The 16,527-nt window shown below is 37.0% G+C and overlaps 1 protein-coding gene across 3 annotated transcripts in view; it reads right to left on the bottom strand.

Annotated features, from left to right (window-relative positions):
• The window catches only part of PBX3 (PBX homeobox 3), a 225,849-nt gene that overhangs the window by 38,093 nt on the left and 171,229 nt on the right, over positions 1-16,527 (bottom strand). For all 3 annotated transcript variants that reach the window (XM_031654517.1, XM_031654518.1, XM_021927649.2), the window contains exons 3-4: positions 14,626-14,867; positions 634-824 (exon numbers count right to left, since the gene is read on the bottom strand). In XM_031654517.1, coding sequence (XP_031510377.1) covers positions 634-824; positions 14,626-14,867 — 433 coding nt within the window. The remainder of the gene's footprint in view (positions 1-633; positions 825-14,625; positions 14,868-16,527) is intronic.

The following is a 16,527-nucleotide window of genomic DNA, read 5'->3' as shown; positions in this document are numbered from 1 at the left end:
GGACGTTGACAATTCTTCTGTTCTGTCACTCAGTAGGTCACCACATACAATTTATTACCATATACAATATATTACCTAACTCCTGTGAAACTTGGGGAAAGCTTCGGATAAAGGGAAATTTTCATCCTTACAGGAAAAATGATAGGCTTTCTTTCTTGATTTGGATATACAGACTCTGGAGCTTCGTGGTAACTGCTATTAACTGAAATGCCTCTTCCTTCTTAGGAGTATCAATATCTCCAAGTATTTTCCGATAATATGCACAAGCAGTGTAACATTAAGAAACTCTTAGAAAATACCTCTTGTTAAAATAGTTATATGCAGAAAACTATCCTTAAAAACACTTTTTAGCATCAGAATGGAAAGGCTACATATTCCTAAAGCCATCAGCAGAGACGCCAATCCTATTCATTTCCTGAGTCACTAAACTGGCAACTAACCCACACTACACTACCATTCCCAGACAGGAAAGCTTGACAGCACAGGCACCATGAGTTGAATTACCTGTCCATTGCACAAAAGAGCTCATATGGCCAAAAGAATTTAAGACCAATGGGTCAGTTTTACAGAAAAGAATATACAAGGAGTGAAAGATGGGGGAAAGCCATGCAATAGATTTATGGCTTCACATACCTAGCATCGAGGAACCTTGATCTTAAAATCATAACTGCTTCACAAGTGCTTTGTTTGAGTTGCATTTGAATGGAACTAAATTTTCGATGGATGATGCCCACCATTCTTTCAATCTCTTTTGGAGAAATGGGACGTGTTCTACTCTGTTCTCGGAGAAGGTTCATCACATGTGTAGTAAATTCATTACATGCCTGTAATGGGAAAAAAAAATCACTCCTTTGGAAACTGATATTTTATATTATCACATAAAGAGATTAACTCATCTGAATTTACACCTCATTTGCAATCACCAATAGCATTACACAGTGTGTAGGGTAAAAGAAAACTAAGACACTTTTAAAATGGTAGTAATAGTAGTTAAAGCAGCAAGAATTTTGAAACCGTGCATGGTCAGATGTGCAAGGGAGATAGCATTCAGCTGCTCTTCCCACCCACCCCTGTCCAGTTCCAAAATGATGTTTTCCCATTCGAGGATGCTCCCTACCAATTCCCATATACAAATAAAAATATATGTTAATTGTTAATACTAAGTACCACCTATTTTCTCTGGGGTTTTACATTTAGTCAACAAATGCTTACTGAACAACTACAAAGTTCAAACTCTTGCCAGTGCTGTAAGGGACATAGAAATGAGTAAGATGCAGGCCTGGCCTCTGGTGAGAAAAAATATATAAAAAACTAATTCAGTGCAAAGACTAACAGGAAGATATTAATAAGTTCCAAGGAAGGAATATTCTCATCTGTAGGCTTCATGGATTGAGCTTTAAAGAATAGGTAGCATCTTTGAAAGGTAGATAAAGATGGAAGTCAGGAGGAATTCCAGGCACTAGAAATAACAGTATATTGCAAGTTCAGAATATGGCAAGTAGGAATACGATACTATGTAAAGAAGCAAAAAGGATTCAGGCTTGAATTAGCACATAAAGGGCCTTGCATGCCAAGCATTCCAATGACCTGTTACAATTTAGCTGTAGTGCAGGCCTTTAGTGGATATAAGCCATCTCTGTAAAGCAGCTCAACTCTTCAAGAGATGTCCAACAGAAAATAAGGATCAGATTTGGGTCTCAAACTTTTTAGTTAACAATCCTCAGACATTGTCTCTTTCAGTACATACACACACACACACACACACACACACACACACACACACAGGTTTCCCCTAAAATTCAGAGTCTCTCTCTGTCACCTAGGCTGGAGTGCAGTGGTATGATCATAGTTCATTGCAGCCTCAAGCTCCTGGGCTCAAGCAATCCTCCTATCTCAGCATCCCAAGTAGCTGTGATGATAGGCATGTGCCACCATACCCAGCTAATTATTTATTTATTTATTTTTTGTAGAGACGGAGTCTCACTCTGTTACCCAGGCTGGAGTGCTGGAGTGCAGTGGTACAATCTCGACTCACTGCAACCTCCACCTCCCAAGTTCAAGCAATTCTCCTGCCTCAGCCTCCCAAGTAGCTGGGACTACAGGTGCACATCACCACACCCAGCTAATTTCTTTTAGTCGAGATGGGGTTTCACCATGCTGCCCAGGCTGATCTCAAACTCCTGAGCTCTGACAATCTGCTTGCCTCGGCTTCCCAAAGTGTTAGGATTACAGGCGTGAGCCCTCGCGCCTGGCCCCCAGCTAATTTTAAAATCTTTTTTTAGAGTCAGGGTCTTGCTATGTTGCTCAGACTTGTCTCAAACTCTTGGCCTAAAGAGATCCTCCCACCTCAGCCTCCTGAGCTGCTAGGATTACAGGTGTGTGCCACTGCATCCAACTTCATCTATATTCTCTTTGATTTATAAATCTGTATAACTGGGCCTACACTGAAATCCGGTACTGCCCTGGTAAATAAAGCATCAGTTTATACTCCTGAAGAAGAAGAGTCTCTTCTGGCATTTTTCTTAAAAACGCAGGATGGGAAATTCTGCATCTTACTGCACGGGTGTCCCTGATAGAGTAAGCAGACAGAACAATCACTGATTAATGTAAGATGTGTTTGGAAGTTATGATAATGTCCACTTCCCTACAGATATCCTGAACACTGCTTACATATAGCACACGATGGTTTTTCTAACTGCTCATTGGAGGACTAACCTTTCCTGTACACTGTGTATTTCACTTACTCTACGCTTTTCAGAGCTTTCCATAAATATTTCTAAGATAAGGTAAAATGAGTCTTACTATGTAAAGTTTTTTCAAAAATGTTTTAAGCCGTAGGAAATATTACATTCCTTGCGAGTGGTGACACTATGTGATACAGGATTCTTCAGAGTGTAGAATTATGCAATATACATATCTAATAAACATCTACAAATTGGTGGGCTTTTTAATACTACAATTCAAGAGTGAGAGTTATGTTGGTTAATAGCCATAAATTCATTATCCCTGAACCATAAGAGAAGAATTCTTAATCTGCAGTCAATGGATAGATTTAGAAGGTCAATGACCTCCTGAAATCCTATACAAGTTGTGTGAATATTAATAATTCTGATGAATCTGTGAAGTTTTTGTTTTCTTTTCAGATTCTCAGTCTATAATTTTAAAAGGTTAGTAATCATTATCCTAGGATATGACATAGTAAAACATTAAGCAATATTGTAGACTAAAACCAGAAGTTGAAGGCAGAAACCAAGATTTAAAAAAATAAATTTAAGATCTTCCCCACTATATTATCAATTTATTTTATTTTATTTTTTTTGAGATGGAGTTTAGCTCTTGTTGTCCAGGCTGTAATGCAATGGCACGATCTTGGCTCACTGCAATCTCTGCCTCCCAAGTTCAAGCTATTCTCCTGCCTCAGCCTCCCAAGTAGCTGGGATTACAGGCGTGTGTCACCACGCCCGGGTAATTTCTTTTTGTATTTTTAGTAGAGATGGGGTTTCACCATGTTGGTCAGGTTGGTCTCGAACTCCTGACCTCAAGCGATTTACCTGCCTCAGCCTCCCATAGTACTGGGATTATAGGCGTGAGCCTGTAATAAACAGTACATGGCCTATTTATTTGAGACAGTTTCATTCTGCTGCCCAGGCTGGAGTGCAGTGGCACGATCTTGGTTTACTGCAACCTCCACTTTCCGAGTTTGAGTGATTCCCATGCCTCAGCCTTCCGAGTAGCTGGGATTACAGGTGTATGCCACTGTGCCCAGCTAATTTTTTTTTTTTGAGATGGAGCCTTGCTCTGTCGCCCAGGCTGGAGTGCAGGGGCGCGATCTTGGCTCATTGCAAGCTCCGCCTCCTGGGTTCGCACCATTCTCCTGCCTCAGCCTCCTGAGTAGCTGGGACCACAGGCGCCCGCCACCACGCCCGGCTAATTTTTTGTATTTTTAGTAGAGACAGGGCTTCACTGTTTTAGCCGGGATGGTCTTGATCTCCTGACCTCGTGATCTGCCCACCTCGGCCTCCCAAAGTGCTGGCATTACAGGTGTGAGCCACTGCGCCCAGCTAATTTTTGTATTTTTGGTAGAGACAAGCTTTTACCATGTTGGCCAGGCTGGTCTCAAACTCCTGACCTCAAGTGATCCGCCCGCCTCGGCCTCCCAAAGTGCTGGGATTACAGGCATGAGCCACCATGCCCGGCCTATATTATCAATTTAAACAATTTTATGCCAAATTAGAAACAAGTGGTCACCCTACCAGTAAAAATAAATAAATAAATAAATATATATATATATATATATGTATATATCTTTTTCTTGAACTTTCCCTAAGGAGATGTTTATATAATTTCCAAGTTATATAACGTGGCCAACTCTAGCCTTCAGTATTCTCATGAGTAAAACAACAATAATTGAACTAGAACTATTCCCAAACTGGGATTAACAAATTCTACAGTTCTACAGCTAGTTCCATAGAATGTTAACTAATGGTCCAACAATATGGTATGTTTGGGATATGCTGGGTTAACCAAAATCTTAAAAAATGTTTGTGGATAAGACTCTTCAGTATTTCTATCCCAATATTTGTAATAAATCTTCAAGGAGAAACAGTATATCCAACTTTTTCCCAAATAAATGTGGCCAAAAACTTTCTCTCTAGAGTAATACTGTCCAATAGAAATATATTGTGAGACACATATTAAATTTTTAAATTCTCAGTAGCCATATTAAAAAATAAAATACAAAGAATTAGGTGAAATTAATTAACAATATATTTCATTTAACCCAATATATAAAAAATAACCTGGCCTGGGCAACAAGGCAAAATTCTGTCTCTAACAAAAATATAAAAACTTAGCTGGACATGGTGGCACGCCTATGGTCCCAGCTACTTGGGAGGCTGAGGTAGGAAGATCACTTGAGCCTAGGAGGCAGAGGCTATAGAGAGCTGAGATTGTGCCACTGCATCCAGCCTGGGTGGCAGAGTGAGAGAAAGAAAAGAAAGAAAAAAAAGAAGGGAAGGGAAGGGAAGGGAAGGGAAGGGAAGGGAGAGAAGGGAAGGGAGGGGAGGGGAGGGGAGGGAGGGGAGGGAAGGGGAGAAAACTGTTAATGAGGTATTTCATTCTTTTTTTGTACTCTTTGAAATCTAGTGTGTATTTTACATTGACAGCACATCTCAATTCAGACTAGTCAGACTTCAAGTGCTCATTAGCTACATGTGGCTACTGGTTGCTATATTCAGCAGCACAGCTCTATGGTATCTTGTGGACCAATGTGCTAGGAAAAAATCTTTGGGAAATGCTATGCTAGGTAATCTTTGATACATTTAAAAATTTTTCACCACCATACATTCACACAAACACAATAAAAGCCCATTTGACTTAGGAATGTCCTTGATGAAGCAATATAAATTATTAATCTTATTACCTATAAACCTTTGAGTATGTCTTTAATATTGTGTGTGTCAAATGGGAAGCACACAAAAAAAGCTCTTGTATTGCACACTGAAGGAGGACTGTCTTGAGAAAGAGCACTTTTACGGTTAAGTAATGAGCAGAAGTCAATTTTTTCATGGAACACCATTTTTACTTGGAAACAAGTATGAAAAATTATGATTATATGGAGTTGGGTATTTGGCAGATGTTCTCTCAAAAATGAAACAAGTGAGCCTTCCATGTCAAGGAAAACAGCTGAGAGAATTATGCCAATTAAAAAATTTGAGTTTTCAAGTGAAAATCAGAATTTTGAAAAACTTGCATCCACCACTGTAAGCTTAACAGTTTCCCAGTAGACTTTCTGATGAGTTCAGAGTTGATATTCATAAATATGATATTTTGACATTATATAATGAAATGTGTCAAAATTTGTAAGATATGCATAATTCAGTAAACCTGTACTTTCCAAATGATCAACGCATGATGTCACAAAAGCATACATAGGTACAAGAGACATTCAAAGTGAAAACCAGACCAGTGATCTTAAAGAAACAGAGTACAAAAAGTTAACTGACATGGTTTCAGGTTTCTCATTGCAACATACTTTTACAAAACTATAACTTGTCAAGTTTTGGTGTAATACCAAAAAAGAGTATTCACAATTATCTGAAAAGGCTATTAAAATCTCTTTTGCAATGACATATCTGTGTGAGGTCAAATGCTCTTCATATATTTCAACCATATGACAACAGTTGACTGTAGAAGCAGATATGAGACTCAAGCTGACTTCTATCAAGCCCATAGTGAGTTTGCAAAAATGAAAAAGCAAGGCCATTCTTCTCACTAAATTTTAAGGTTTTTTGTTTTTTAAAAAAGTTATTTAGGTTAACATATAATAGCTTGTTGATATTTTTAAATTAATTAGGGCTGGCCATGGTGGCTCATGCCTATAATTCTAGCACTTTGTTGGGGCAAAGTGGGAGTACTGCTTGAGCCCAGGAGTTCAAGACCAGCCTGGGCAACACAGCAAGATCTCATCTGTATAAAACAAATTTAAAAATTAGCCAGGCATGGTAGCACACACCTGTCGTCCCAGATACTAGGGGGGGCTGGGGCAGGAGGATTGCTTGAGCCCAGAAGATCAAGGCTGAAGTCAGCTATTATCAAACCACTGCACTCTAGCCTGAGCGACAGAGTGAGAATTTGTCCCTAAAATAAAATAAAATAGGCTGGGTGCAGTGGTTTACACCTGTAATCCTAGCCCTTCAAGAAGCTGACGCAGGAGGATTGTTTGAGCACAGGAGTACAAGACCAGCCTGGGCAACAGTGAGACCCCATCTCTATAGGAAATTATTAAAAATTAGCTGGGCACAGTGATGCACACCTGTGGTCCCAGCTACTCAGGAGGCTGAGGTAGGAGAATCACTTGAGCCCAGGAGGTCGAGGCTGCAGTGAGCCATGTTCGCGCCACTGTACTCCAGCCTGGGCGACACAGCAAGACCCTGTCTCAAAAAATAAAATAAATAAAATAATTAGTAAATACTTTAAATTTTTATAGTTTTAATTTCTATTATAATAAATATTGATAGACATAAGCCACCAACCCAAAAGCTTTTACAGAAGTCTCCAATAATTTTTAAGAGTCTAAGTCCTAAGATTGAAAAGTTTGAGAACTGTTGTACCAGGGTATGGAAGCGTTTCTAATGTGCACACATAACATTGCTAATTCCAACAAACCTAGCTCACTCATTATGGTAACATATATCTATGACAGGGCATATATTTTAATAAATAATTCAAGACTCCTATGTGAATGACACCTGATACATTAGCTTTCTTAGTTTTTGTCTGGCTGGGTTTTAACCTCTCCAGAATGAGTGTTTGTCTATGGATTCTAAAGAGCAGCCAAAGACTTATACGAGAAAAAAGGGTTAAAAGCAAAAAAGTTTCTGCATCTAAAAACTCATAATTTGCTAAAACATTTGCTGAATGTCTCAAGACTTATTAAGTGAAGCCATCTATGAATGCAAATGCTGATGAGCAATTTGGCAATAGCCCAACATTCACAGAATTCACATAGCTTTTCTTTAAACCAGTAGTTCATACATGATTAATTAGAACATCTCATTTATGTAGTGTGCACTTTAGCTCATTACTCTAAGTAAAATTCGTTAAGTATTTACATTTAGATAATTAAAATCTGGGTACACCCTTAAGAAAGATGCATACACTTTAGGCAAAGTGATTTTTTTCCTTTATACCACTGAAAGTAAATTACAGCCTCATTTCAGCATCATCTGTACCAGGTTCAGAGCAGAGAACAGTACTGCCTCATCACCTAGCTCCTTAAAAGGCATACATTTTTTAAACATATAAACACAGTAAGAATGATCAAATGATTGCAGTTGTTTCAAAGGGCCACCCAACCACATATTAACATTGATGCTATTTATAATATAGAATGCTCATTTCAAACATTTATCATATCTTACATCATGTCTGTAAGATGTATTAAAATAGACATTTGGAGAAATTTTTCCTTGCCTTATGTTTTCCAAGTGAAACAGTCAGTTACAAGCTTTCTGGTTAATGTCCATAATATAAATACAGATATACTATGGTTAATTGCAGTATTTGGGAAATAAAAGTATGCCTTGAATTTTCTGATTAGAAGTACTAGCAGAAGCTTTTTTCTTTTAATCCAGCTGTTGAAAACCACCTAGGATGCATTTTTGTTTATGTGTTTAAAACATACACTGCAATAACAGTTAACATAAGGCATGGAAGATTTCATCTGTTAAAAGCATTTTCAGTTTTTATTATAAGTCTTTGTCTTTCCCATTTTTTTCCTTTCTCCTTAAAAATCCAAACCAAGTAATAATCGAGGATTTAAAATATTTGGATTCTCAATAACATTTTAATGATATTTTTGGCTGGCAAAACTGTCTCCTCAATATCTGTACATACTTGGTTTACACACAAAATTAAAGTTTTCAGTGTTTTCCTTATTTTGTGGTGGGGCTCTTTTCATTGTGGATTCAAGACTCAACCTCTTTTTTGCCTTTAAGTTTATATTGTGAAAGTAAAACTGTAAAATAGACAGTGGGCAAGCACTGATTTTGGGGGAAGTTTTATAATGATCAGTGATCAGATCTAAAAACTGAATTGGTTTTCTGTAACCATCAAGAGAAGCTAACTGTAAACAGACCATAATATTCTAAAACCCACTTTTGACAAGAAAGAATAAATCTCTTTTAAAAAGTAGATGCCCCTCAAATTTGCACTGCAACTATTTTCCAAATGTCTTGCCAGCCTCACGAGTAACTCTAGTCGAATACGGTAGATTTTGTATTTACCAAATGCTTATTAAATCAACAAATTTTTCTTGTTTTGGGTTAAAAGTCTGCATTTAAAGGTTCTAAGCCAACTAGAATGAGACCAGTATGCCTAAGGAATAGGCACAAAGATGAAATAGCTGTTGTACCTCAATACTTCTTACCCAATTACATGGTTTAGGGACCTATCTCATGAGGGTTTTGTAAGGATTATATTATACAATGTATGTTAAAGTTCTTTGCACAGAGTCTGGAGCATAATTAATACTCAATAAATGACAGTTATTATTGATGACAATGAAAGTGGTAATTTTATGAAATTCATACTATTTTTATGTCATTACTCTGCAAGGAAGTCCACACTTTATCTAATATAGTTCTGCCTTCTCATTGCCTCAATAAGTACAAAAACTGCTTCCAAAGAAGTTGAAAAAAAAGAGTATTCAAATGTATTAAATAAAACAATTCATTATATTAATCAAGCTTGTGGTCATAAATACAACTGGCACACAGAGCCAATAAACTAGTAACTCGAAGGAAAAAAAGGGAACAAACCAAACCCTCCTTCCAGGCAAGGAAAAGGCCAGGCATGAAAGTCAACAGGAAGTAAAACTCTTCCCTTGGAATAATGAATGACAAATCCTTGCTTTGGAACATGAAATCAGGTAGTATTCTTTTGTCTATCCTGCTTAACTATTAAGAAGAAATAGCAAAATGGAATTAGGAGTTTACAGGCTACACAATCTCTAATGTGAAAATGTCAGCATTTTTAAATTTGATAAAAATAAAATCCTTCACAAGCAAAAGCTATTTTGCCAGCAAACCTAAGCATATAATGTAGAGATCTCGAAAAGCACAAGGACATGCTTTTACAGTGGTTTACATTTTCACCCATTCTCCATTCCCCCTGCAATCTGTAAGTCCTCTGGTAGCCAAATGCTACCTGATTGGTCCTGAGCACATTCAGTGTATTCCTTGGTTCTAGTGCTTTTTGCCTGATTTGGGGTGAGTTCAAATGACGTCTGTGAACTCAGAAAGCAGGTTCCCAGATGCTTGGGAAGGGTTGGGACCCTGACAACACTTTTGCCTTCAGCAAAAAATGTATTTCAATATAATTATAGTAGATAGCTTTCAATATGTCATCTCTATTATAGCAGCTGTAAATTATGAGTGAATTGCCTGTGTACAAGCATTTCTTCTGGTACAAGCAAAGTGGGAGAGCTGCATAGAGCATTATATATCTTTTCCTTTTTAACTGAGAAGAAATCTTGAAGTCAAATTTCATTTGCAAAAACCAATGTGTCCATTTCCTTTTGGTAGGGTGGTGGAGGAACCAAGAAAGACCAGTTCAATAGAAGGCCTGTACTTCTTAAAAACAAGGCTTCCCAGGAACCTTGGCTTAAGTTCTAGGAACTCACCTATTCTAACAGTGGTCCCTTAACCATAAGAACATATTTGCAAGGTACAGTAAAGGCATTTTTCAAAAGCTGTAGCTAATCAACAAGAAGACAGAGAAGCAACTAGGTTTGTCTCTTAGCTAAAAAGCGAGGCAATGTACCCAAGATGAAGTATTACAGGACAGTTTGCCGCAAGCTTTGGAAAATTTTCATATTCCTGCTGGGTGTTAGAATCAACAAGAAGAAAATAAAATGGTTTTGTTTCCTTTTGGGTGGCAGTAATATTCAAGAACCTTACCCTAACATATATCCCATGCCTAATATTTCAAAAGTGTTTATAAGTGAATTTTTAGATGGTTATCATCAAGAATCATTAAATCTGAGCCTATACAATAGAGACATATGATAAAAGAACAATTTTCTGGAGGGAAAAAAGACAGGATTTTAAAGACAATACCATCTCTAAAACATATACATAAAACTGAGCCTTGCAGCTTGGATTTAATTTTGCTCAAACTGTAGCTCTAGTCTGTCTGCTTAGCTTTGTAAATGTGGCTGTGCTTATGAGGTACTTTAATTTACTGCAGTGGTGATGTTTGTTAATTTTATGGCAATCTAAATCTAAACAGGCTTCAGATACATTTTCATTACAGCTTCATTGTGAAACACAGTAGAGTGAATAACTCTTAAGATTCCAAGGTAGTTTATTTCTAAAAGACTCAACACAATTTTCTGTTGAAGCCTTTGTCTTAACATATATGTTCTTCCTATTTACTATTAAGCTTTCTGTCACTCAGAGTACCCATGTTCACTCTTAGGAGGAAAAATATAATTTCTGGAAAGTGATTAAAATAGTTGTTTTTGGCTGGGCACGGTGGCTCACACCTGTAATCCCAGCACTTTGGGAGGCCACAGCAGGTGGATCATGAGGTCAGGAGTTCAAGACCAGCCTGGCCAAGATGGTGAAACCCTGTCTCTACCAAAAATACAAAAAAAAAAAAAAAAAATTAGACGAGCGTGGTGGTGGGTACCTGTAATCCCAGCTACCTGATCAGGAAGCTGAGGCAGGAGAATCACTTGAACCTGGGAGGTAGAGGTTGCAGTGAGCTGAGATCGCACCACTGCACTCCAGCCTGGACGACAGAGTGAGCCTCTGTCTTTAAAAAAAAAAAAAAGTTGTTTTTCCATCTGCTCGATTCCCATTTCAAATGCAAACCAACACAGGAAAATCAGAGAAAACCAGAATGTACCTGAATTATTTTCCAGTTCTACATGGGTAGCAGCACAATTCAATGAAAAAGGAAGACATATTTTCAGAAACTGATTTCAACGTCTGATTCTGACACTAACTAGATGTGCGACATTGGACAAATCACTTACCCCCTCTGAGTCTCATTTTCTCCTCTATAAAATGGAAATTACAATAATCATCTATTTTAGAAGTCCTATCCCTTCTTAGCTCTGTTTAGCCCTTCTTGTAACACCAAAGCATGTCTCTGAAAGGACCATCCAGATAAAGCCCTTGTACCCTAAAGAACTGAAAGGAAAAGTTGACCGTTTTGGGTCAAAATGCACCGATCCTAATAATTTAGGAGAACAACAGTCACAAGAGCTAAAAAAAAACCAGCCCCCAAGACAACTTAAAAGAATTAAATGCTGCTACATCACTTCTAAAACAATTCCAAACCTACAGGAGAAAATTTGTAAATTAAAATTCTGCTGAATCTGCCAACTAGTCATCATACCCCATCTATTCATTTGTCCCTACTATACAGATTTCATGTATCTCTATTTTTCCATCTGAAGTATTAAAACAAAAAAGGAACTATATATTTAGATTGTTATTAGGCTACTGATTATATCCAGAAATAATTCTTGAATACATTTTTAAACTCAGTGCTTTCCAATTTGATCTTCAATTAAAAAAAAAGAGATAAATGTATGAAGAACATGCATATACATGTATATTTTAAAAGCCAAAACAAAACAAAACAACAACAAAAAACTCTGGTGATTTGATGCTGTTATCAGCTGGGGCTAAAGTTACCTAAAATCTCATGTAAAATTTTGTAGGATATTTCTAAAACAATGAGACTCAGGACCTTGTCATTGACTGACACCAGCTTCACACAACTTCCACCAGAGTTGTATGGAGAAGTAAGGAGGCAGGTGTGAAGACACACGGCAGGAGGTAGTAAGGAACCGCCTTAATTCCTCAGCCAAAAAACTCGGGCCATTTGGCCTCTAATATTATATCTCTTTCCATGCAAGGTGACTGGTGATGTTTATCTAGTAAGTAGGTATGGTTATTTTAGCATAAAGTTATACAATTAGGAATATACTACAAATAAGAGTCATTTTCTACTGTTTATGCTCAGGGGCAACCTTTTCAACCATGACTTATTTTGTTTACTCTCAATTATTCATATGTCAAATCAGAAAGTGGGATTTTTTTTTACATACATACATACACACGATAATTTTTCCAAAATTCTTATTTGTACATTTTCCACCGAAAGTTATTCTTACAAATGAGACTAGACATACAGTTCTAGATCCCAGAAAATCCTATTCCAAAAATAGAAAACATCTTATAATATATTAATTTACATTACAGTTTAACTTAAAGATATACAAATTTTTCTACTCTCCCTCAAAACACACTCACCTCTGGGATAGGATTCAGCATGTGCTTAAAACCATTGTATCCAGAATATTAGAAAAGGCAATGTGAAAAAAATACAACGACATATTCAACTGAAACTATACAGGGAACACAGAGGAAAAAAAAATCAGTATTAAAACTGATCAGGGGTTGCCAGGGATCAGTGGGGAGGAAAGAATAAAAGAGAGGGATGAATAGCACAGAGGATCTTTAGGGCAGTGAAAATACTCTGTATGAGCCTATAATGGTGGGTACATGCCATCATAAATTTATCCAAATCCATAGAGTGCACAATACCAAGAGTAAACCCTAATGTAAACTATGGATTTTGGGTGATAATGATGTGTCAATGTAGGTTAATCAATTTTAACAAATGAACCCCTCTGGTAGGGGATGCTGATAATGGGAGAGACTATGCATGTGTGAGGAAAGGGGGTATACGTGATATCTCTCTTCTTTCCTCTCAAATTGGTCTTGTGAACTTAAAACTGCTCTTTAAAAAAGTCTTTAAAACACACACAAACACACACAAAACTCACCAGGACTCCCATTTCACACTAAAGTGTGTAGACTTTAAAAAGTACTTGCCTACATAGTGAAATACTCGTGGGTGAAATTATAGGATGTCTAAGACTTGCTTTAAAATACTCTACCAAATTGGGGCTGGGTACACAAAATAAGAGTGGCAAAATGTTGATAACTATTTATCTGCGTAAAAAGTAGCTGATTCCTTATTTGGGGTTGAACTCTATGAAATTACCATATTCAACTGTTTCTGACCTCAAAACTTAGCAATTTCATAGGGTTCAGTCTAATACTATTCTCATTATTTTTGTGTACATGTGTTATAAAATGTTCCATAATAATACGTTTTTAAAATTATCTTCCAAATGACAAATCTTATCAAATGAGAATTCCTCCAACTTGACAGCTTTTCAGCATTAAACTAGTAACTAAAATATGTGTAAAAAAGACCCACCAATATTTTACTTTATTACATTAAATCTAAGACTCACTTGTTTTTCCCTACATTTTAACATCTCTGAAATGTGAAAGCATTCTATAATCAGTAATATTTTATAGTTAAACTAGCAGTATTAATTTTTTCTTGGTGGTGCATAAAATAATGATGCAACTTAAAATCAAAGTTATCTTAGATTCAGTATGGTTAATATAATTGCTGAGAACTGGATTTTTAACCCATATTCTCTTTCTAATCAGGAATTTAGCACATAATGCCTTGCCTAACACTCCCTGTCCTGGGGTACCCATAATTATCTTGGGAGGTCTCATACTCAGAGAAACAGGCCAGAACCTGCTTACTTGGTGAAGTTCCCTATAGTCTGGCACAATCCATAAGAATTAATTCCCAGGAGGATTCTGGAGCTCACAGCATAGGAGGGAAAAGCTCACTGTGCAATGCTTCCCTTCAAAAGTGATTAAAGCTTATGAACAAGGCTAGTGCATAAATGTTAATTATACAGAGCTTTGAAGAGCACCAAGTGGTGAGGTGAGAGGGAAGAATGACTGCAGGTGTGGTAATAAGGGTACGTGAATGTGAGGAATGAATAAAACTAAAACAAGTAGATGAGATAAAATAGGTAGAGCTCCACCTCCAAAATCTCAAAGGGTCTTCATTTCATGAATCCAACAATTCACTTGAATTTTTGCATTGACCTTATTTATTTTGTAATTTGTGTTAACACCTACCCCTGACAGCCCTCAGAATTGGTTAGCATGGTCTAATAGAAGAGCAACAGAGGGTTTGTGTAGGACTATGAGAGTGGCGGCTGCTGACCTGTTCATATTTCTCCAGTTCTGTGTGATAGATTTGTCTGATCTGGGTCAATTTGGCTCTGTAATCTGAGTGTTCAATAGAGTTATCTGAAGAACCTCCAGAGGCTGCCGCGGCTGCAGCTGCTGCCGCCGATCCCCCACCTTTCTCAGGACCTGAAACCCCTTCTGCCAAAAGCATATTGTCCAGTCTCATTAGCTGGGGATCGGGAGGGTCCTCCTCCTGGGCTCCTCTGATGCTGAGACCTTCAAGGAAAGAGAGAGAGAGACAGAGAGAGAAGAAGCGAGAAACAGAGGACAAATAGTGTGAGTATTTTGTTTATTTGAGAAAATGATCAAACAACATCAGTGTACTACAATTCATGCTGAGAACTTCATTGTTCACATTTGATCAATAAGTTTGAATAAGTATGAAAATTATTTTCAAGATAATGTTTACATGCACCCTAGAATTTTAAATATCCCCCAACTACCTCAATTTACCACAGATAGATCCTTAGAAAAAGGTAACCCTGGCTTCCTTGAATATTTTAATCATCCAAGCTTCCCAGATTTAGATAATTTAAGCATAAAATGGGAAGAAGGTAAAAAAATGGAAGGTTTTAAGAAAGAAAGAAAATAATTACAGGGATATAAAACAAACTCATCCAAAGGTGGTCATTCTGTCTCTCTGTACAGTTGGAGAAACAGAATTAAAATTCCCTTAAAATAATTCACAAACTGTAATCGAAAATTGAAAAATAAACAAGATTAGATGAGCTTTTCCATCATGTGATTTCAGAAGAGGAATACATACATTATGAGGCAATTAGCTATACTTAAATATATATATTATTAAATGAATATTGTTAAGTGATTGCTAGCAAACTATAAAATGAGGATACTAAATACAGTATTAAAAATGTGCCACTGACATGGCAATACAGTTCTGGGCACAGTAGTCTCAATCTAATTTTGCTTTTAAATCAAGAACTTCCTAAGTGATGCCCAGTCAGCAACCTCTTCTGAGTACTATAGATCACAGCTGACAATTCATAGGTTTAATCAGGTCACACAGGCTTTCTGCCAAGATGTTTTCAACAACACAGAAGACAAAGTTTTAAAATAATTATCATGGTATAAAAAGCACTGGAGTCATGACAGCTGAAAATCAGCATTTTCATTAACGTGTAACATAATCTAAAACATCCCAGCCCAATTAACCTCTGTAACTCTGCTTAAAAACAGGTTCCCTACACTAGTTACAAGTCTTCTTGGGGAAGGGGGAAAAGGAAGTTGGCACCTTGCTTGTTTGTATTTGGATTCTGTCTTTTGAGTCTGTGCCTGTTGTTGTTTATCCACAGTGGTACACACTTTGTGTCTAGTGTAACTCACATGACATAACATCTATAAGCTGCCAAGTACTCAACTGATCACCAACTCTGATTTTATATGCTAACCTAAAGCTACCATCAATTCTTTTAAGAACAGATTTCATTCCTAGATGCCCTGAATTACATCCATGGCATGACAGAGCTCTTGGTTGCCTTAACTCAGATACACAACTTTAATTTCTTCCCCAAAACACTTTAAAGCTGTCACTTTCATTTAAAATTATACTTCAGAATAATTTCAACTGGATAATAAAACTAACCCATCATCATTTAAAATTATATCTGTTGTCTATTCAGAGGCAAATAAGGTTTGAAAACTATAATATACTAAGACAATATATTCATTTAGGAGAGCAAAAAGATAACTCATAAAAAGCGTATCAACACACTGCTGATAATTAAAAACAGGCAAACATGTATTTGCTGTTTCTTCTATAACTAAAAAGGATTGCCTAATATTGTTCTAGAACTGCCATGTATTGGTTAAGTTTGTATTGCTAATGTAAATCTTCAATTTTCCTCTCTTTTAATTC

The sequence above is a fragment of the Papio anubis genome, chromosome 13, assembly GCF_008728515.1.
Source record: "Papio anubis isolate 15944 chromosome 13, Panubis1.0, whole genome shotgun sequence".
Classification (NCBI taxonomy): domain Eukaryota; kingdom Metazoa; phylum Chordata; class Mammalia; order Primates; family Cercopithecidae; genus Papio; species Papio anubis.
This window is presented reverse-complemented; position numbering and strand designations above follow the sequence as displayed.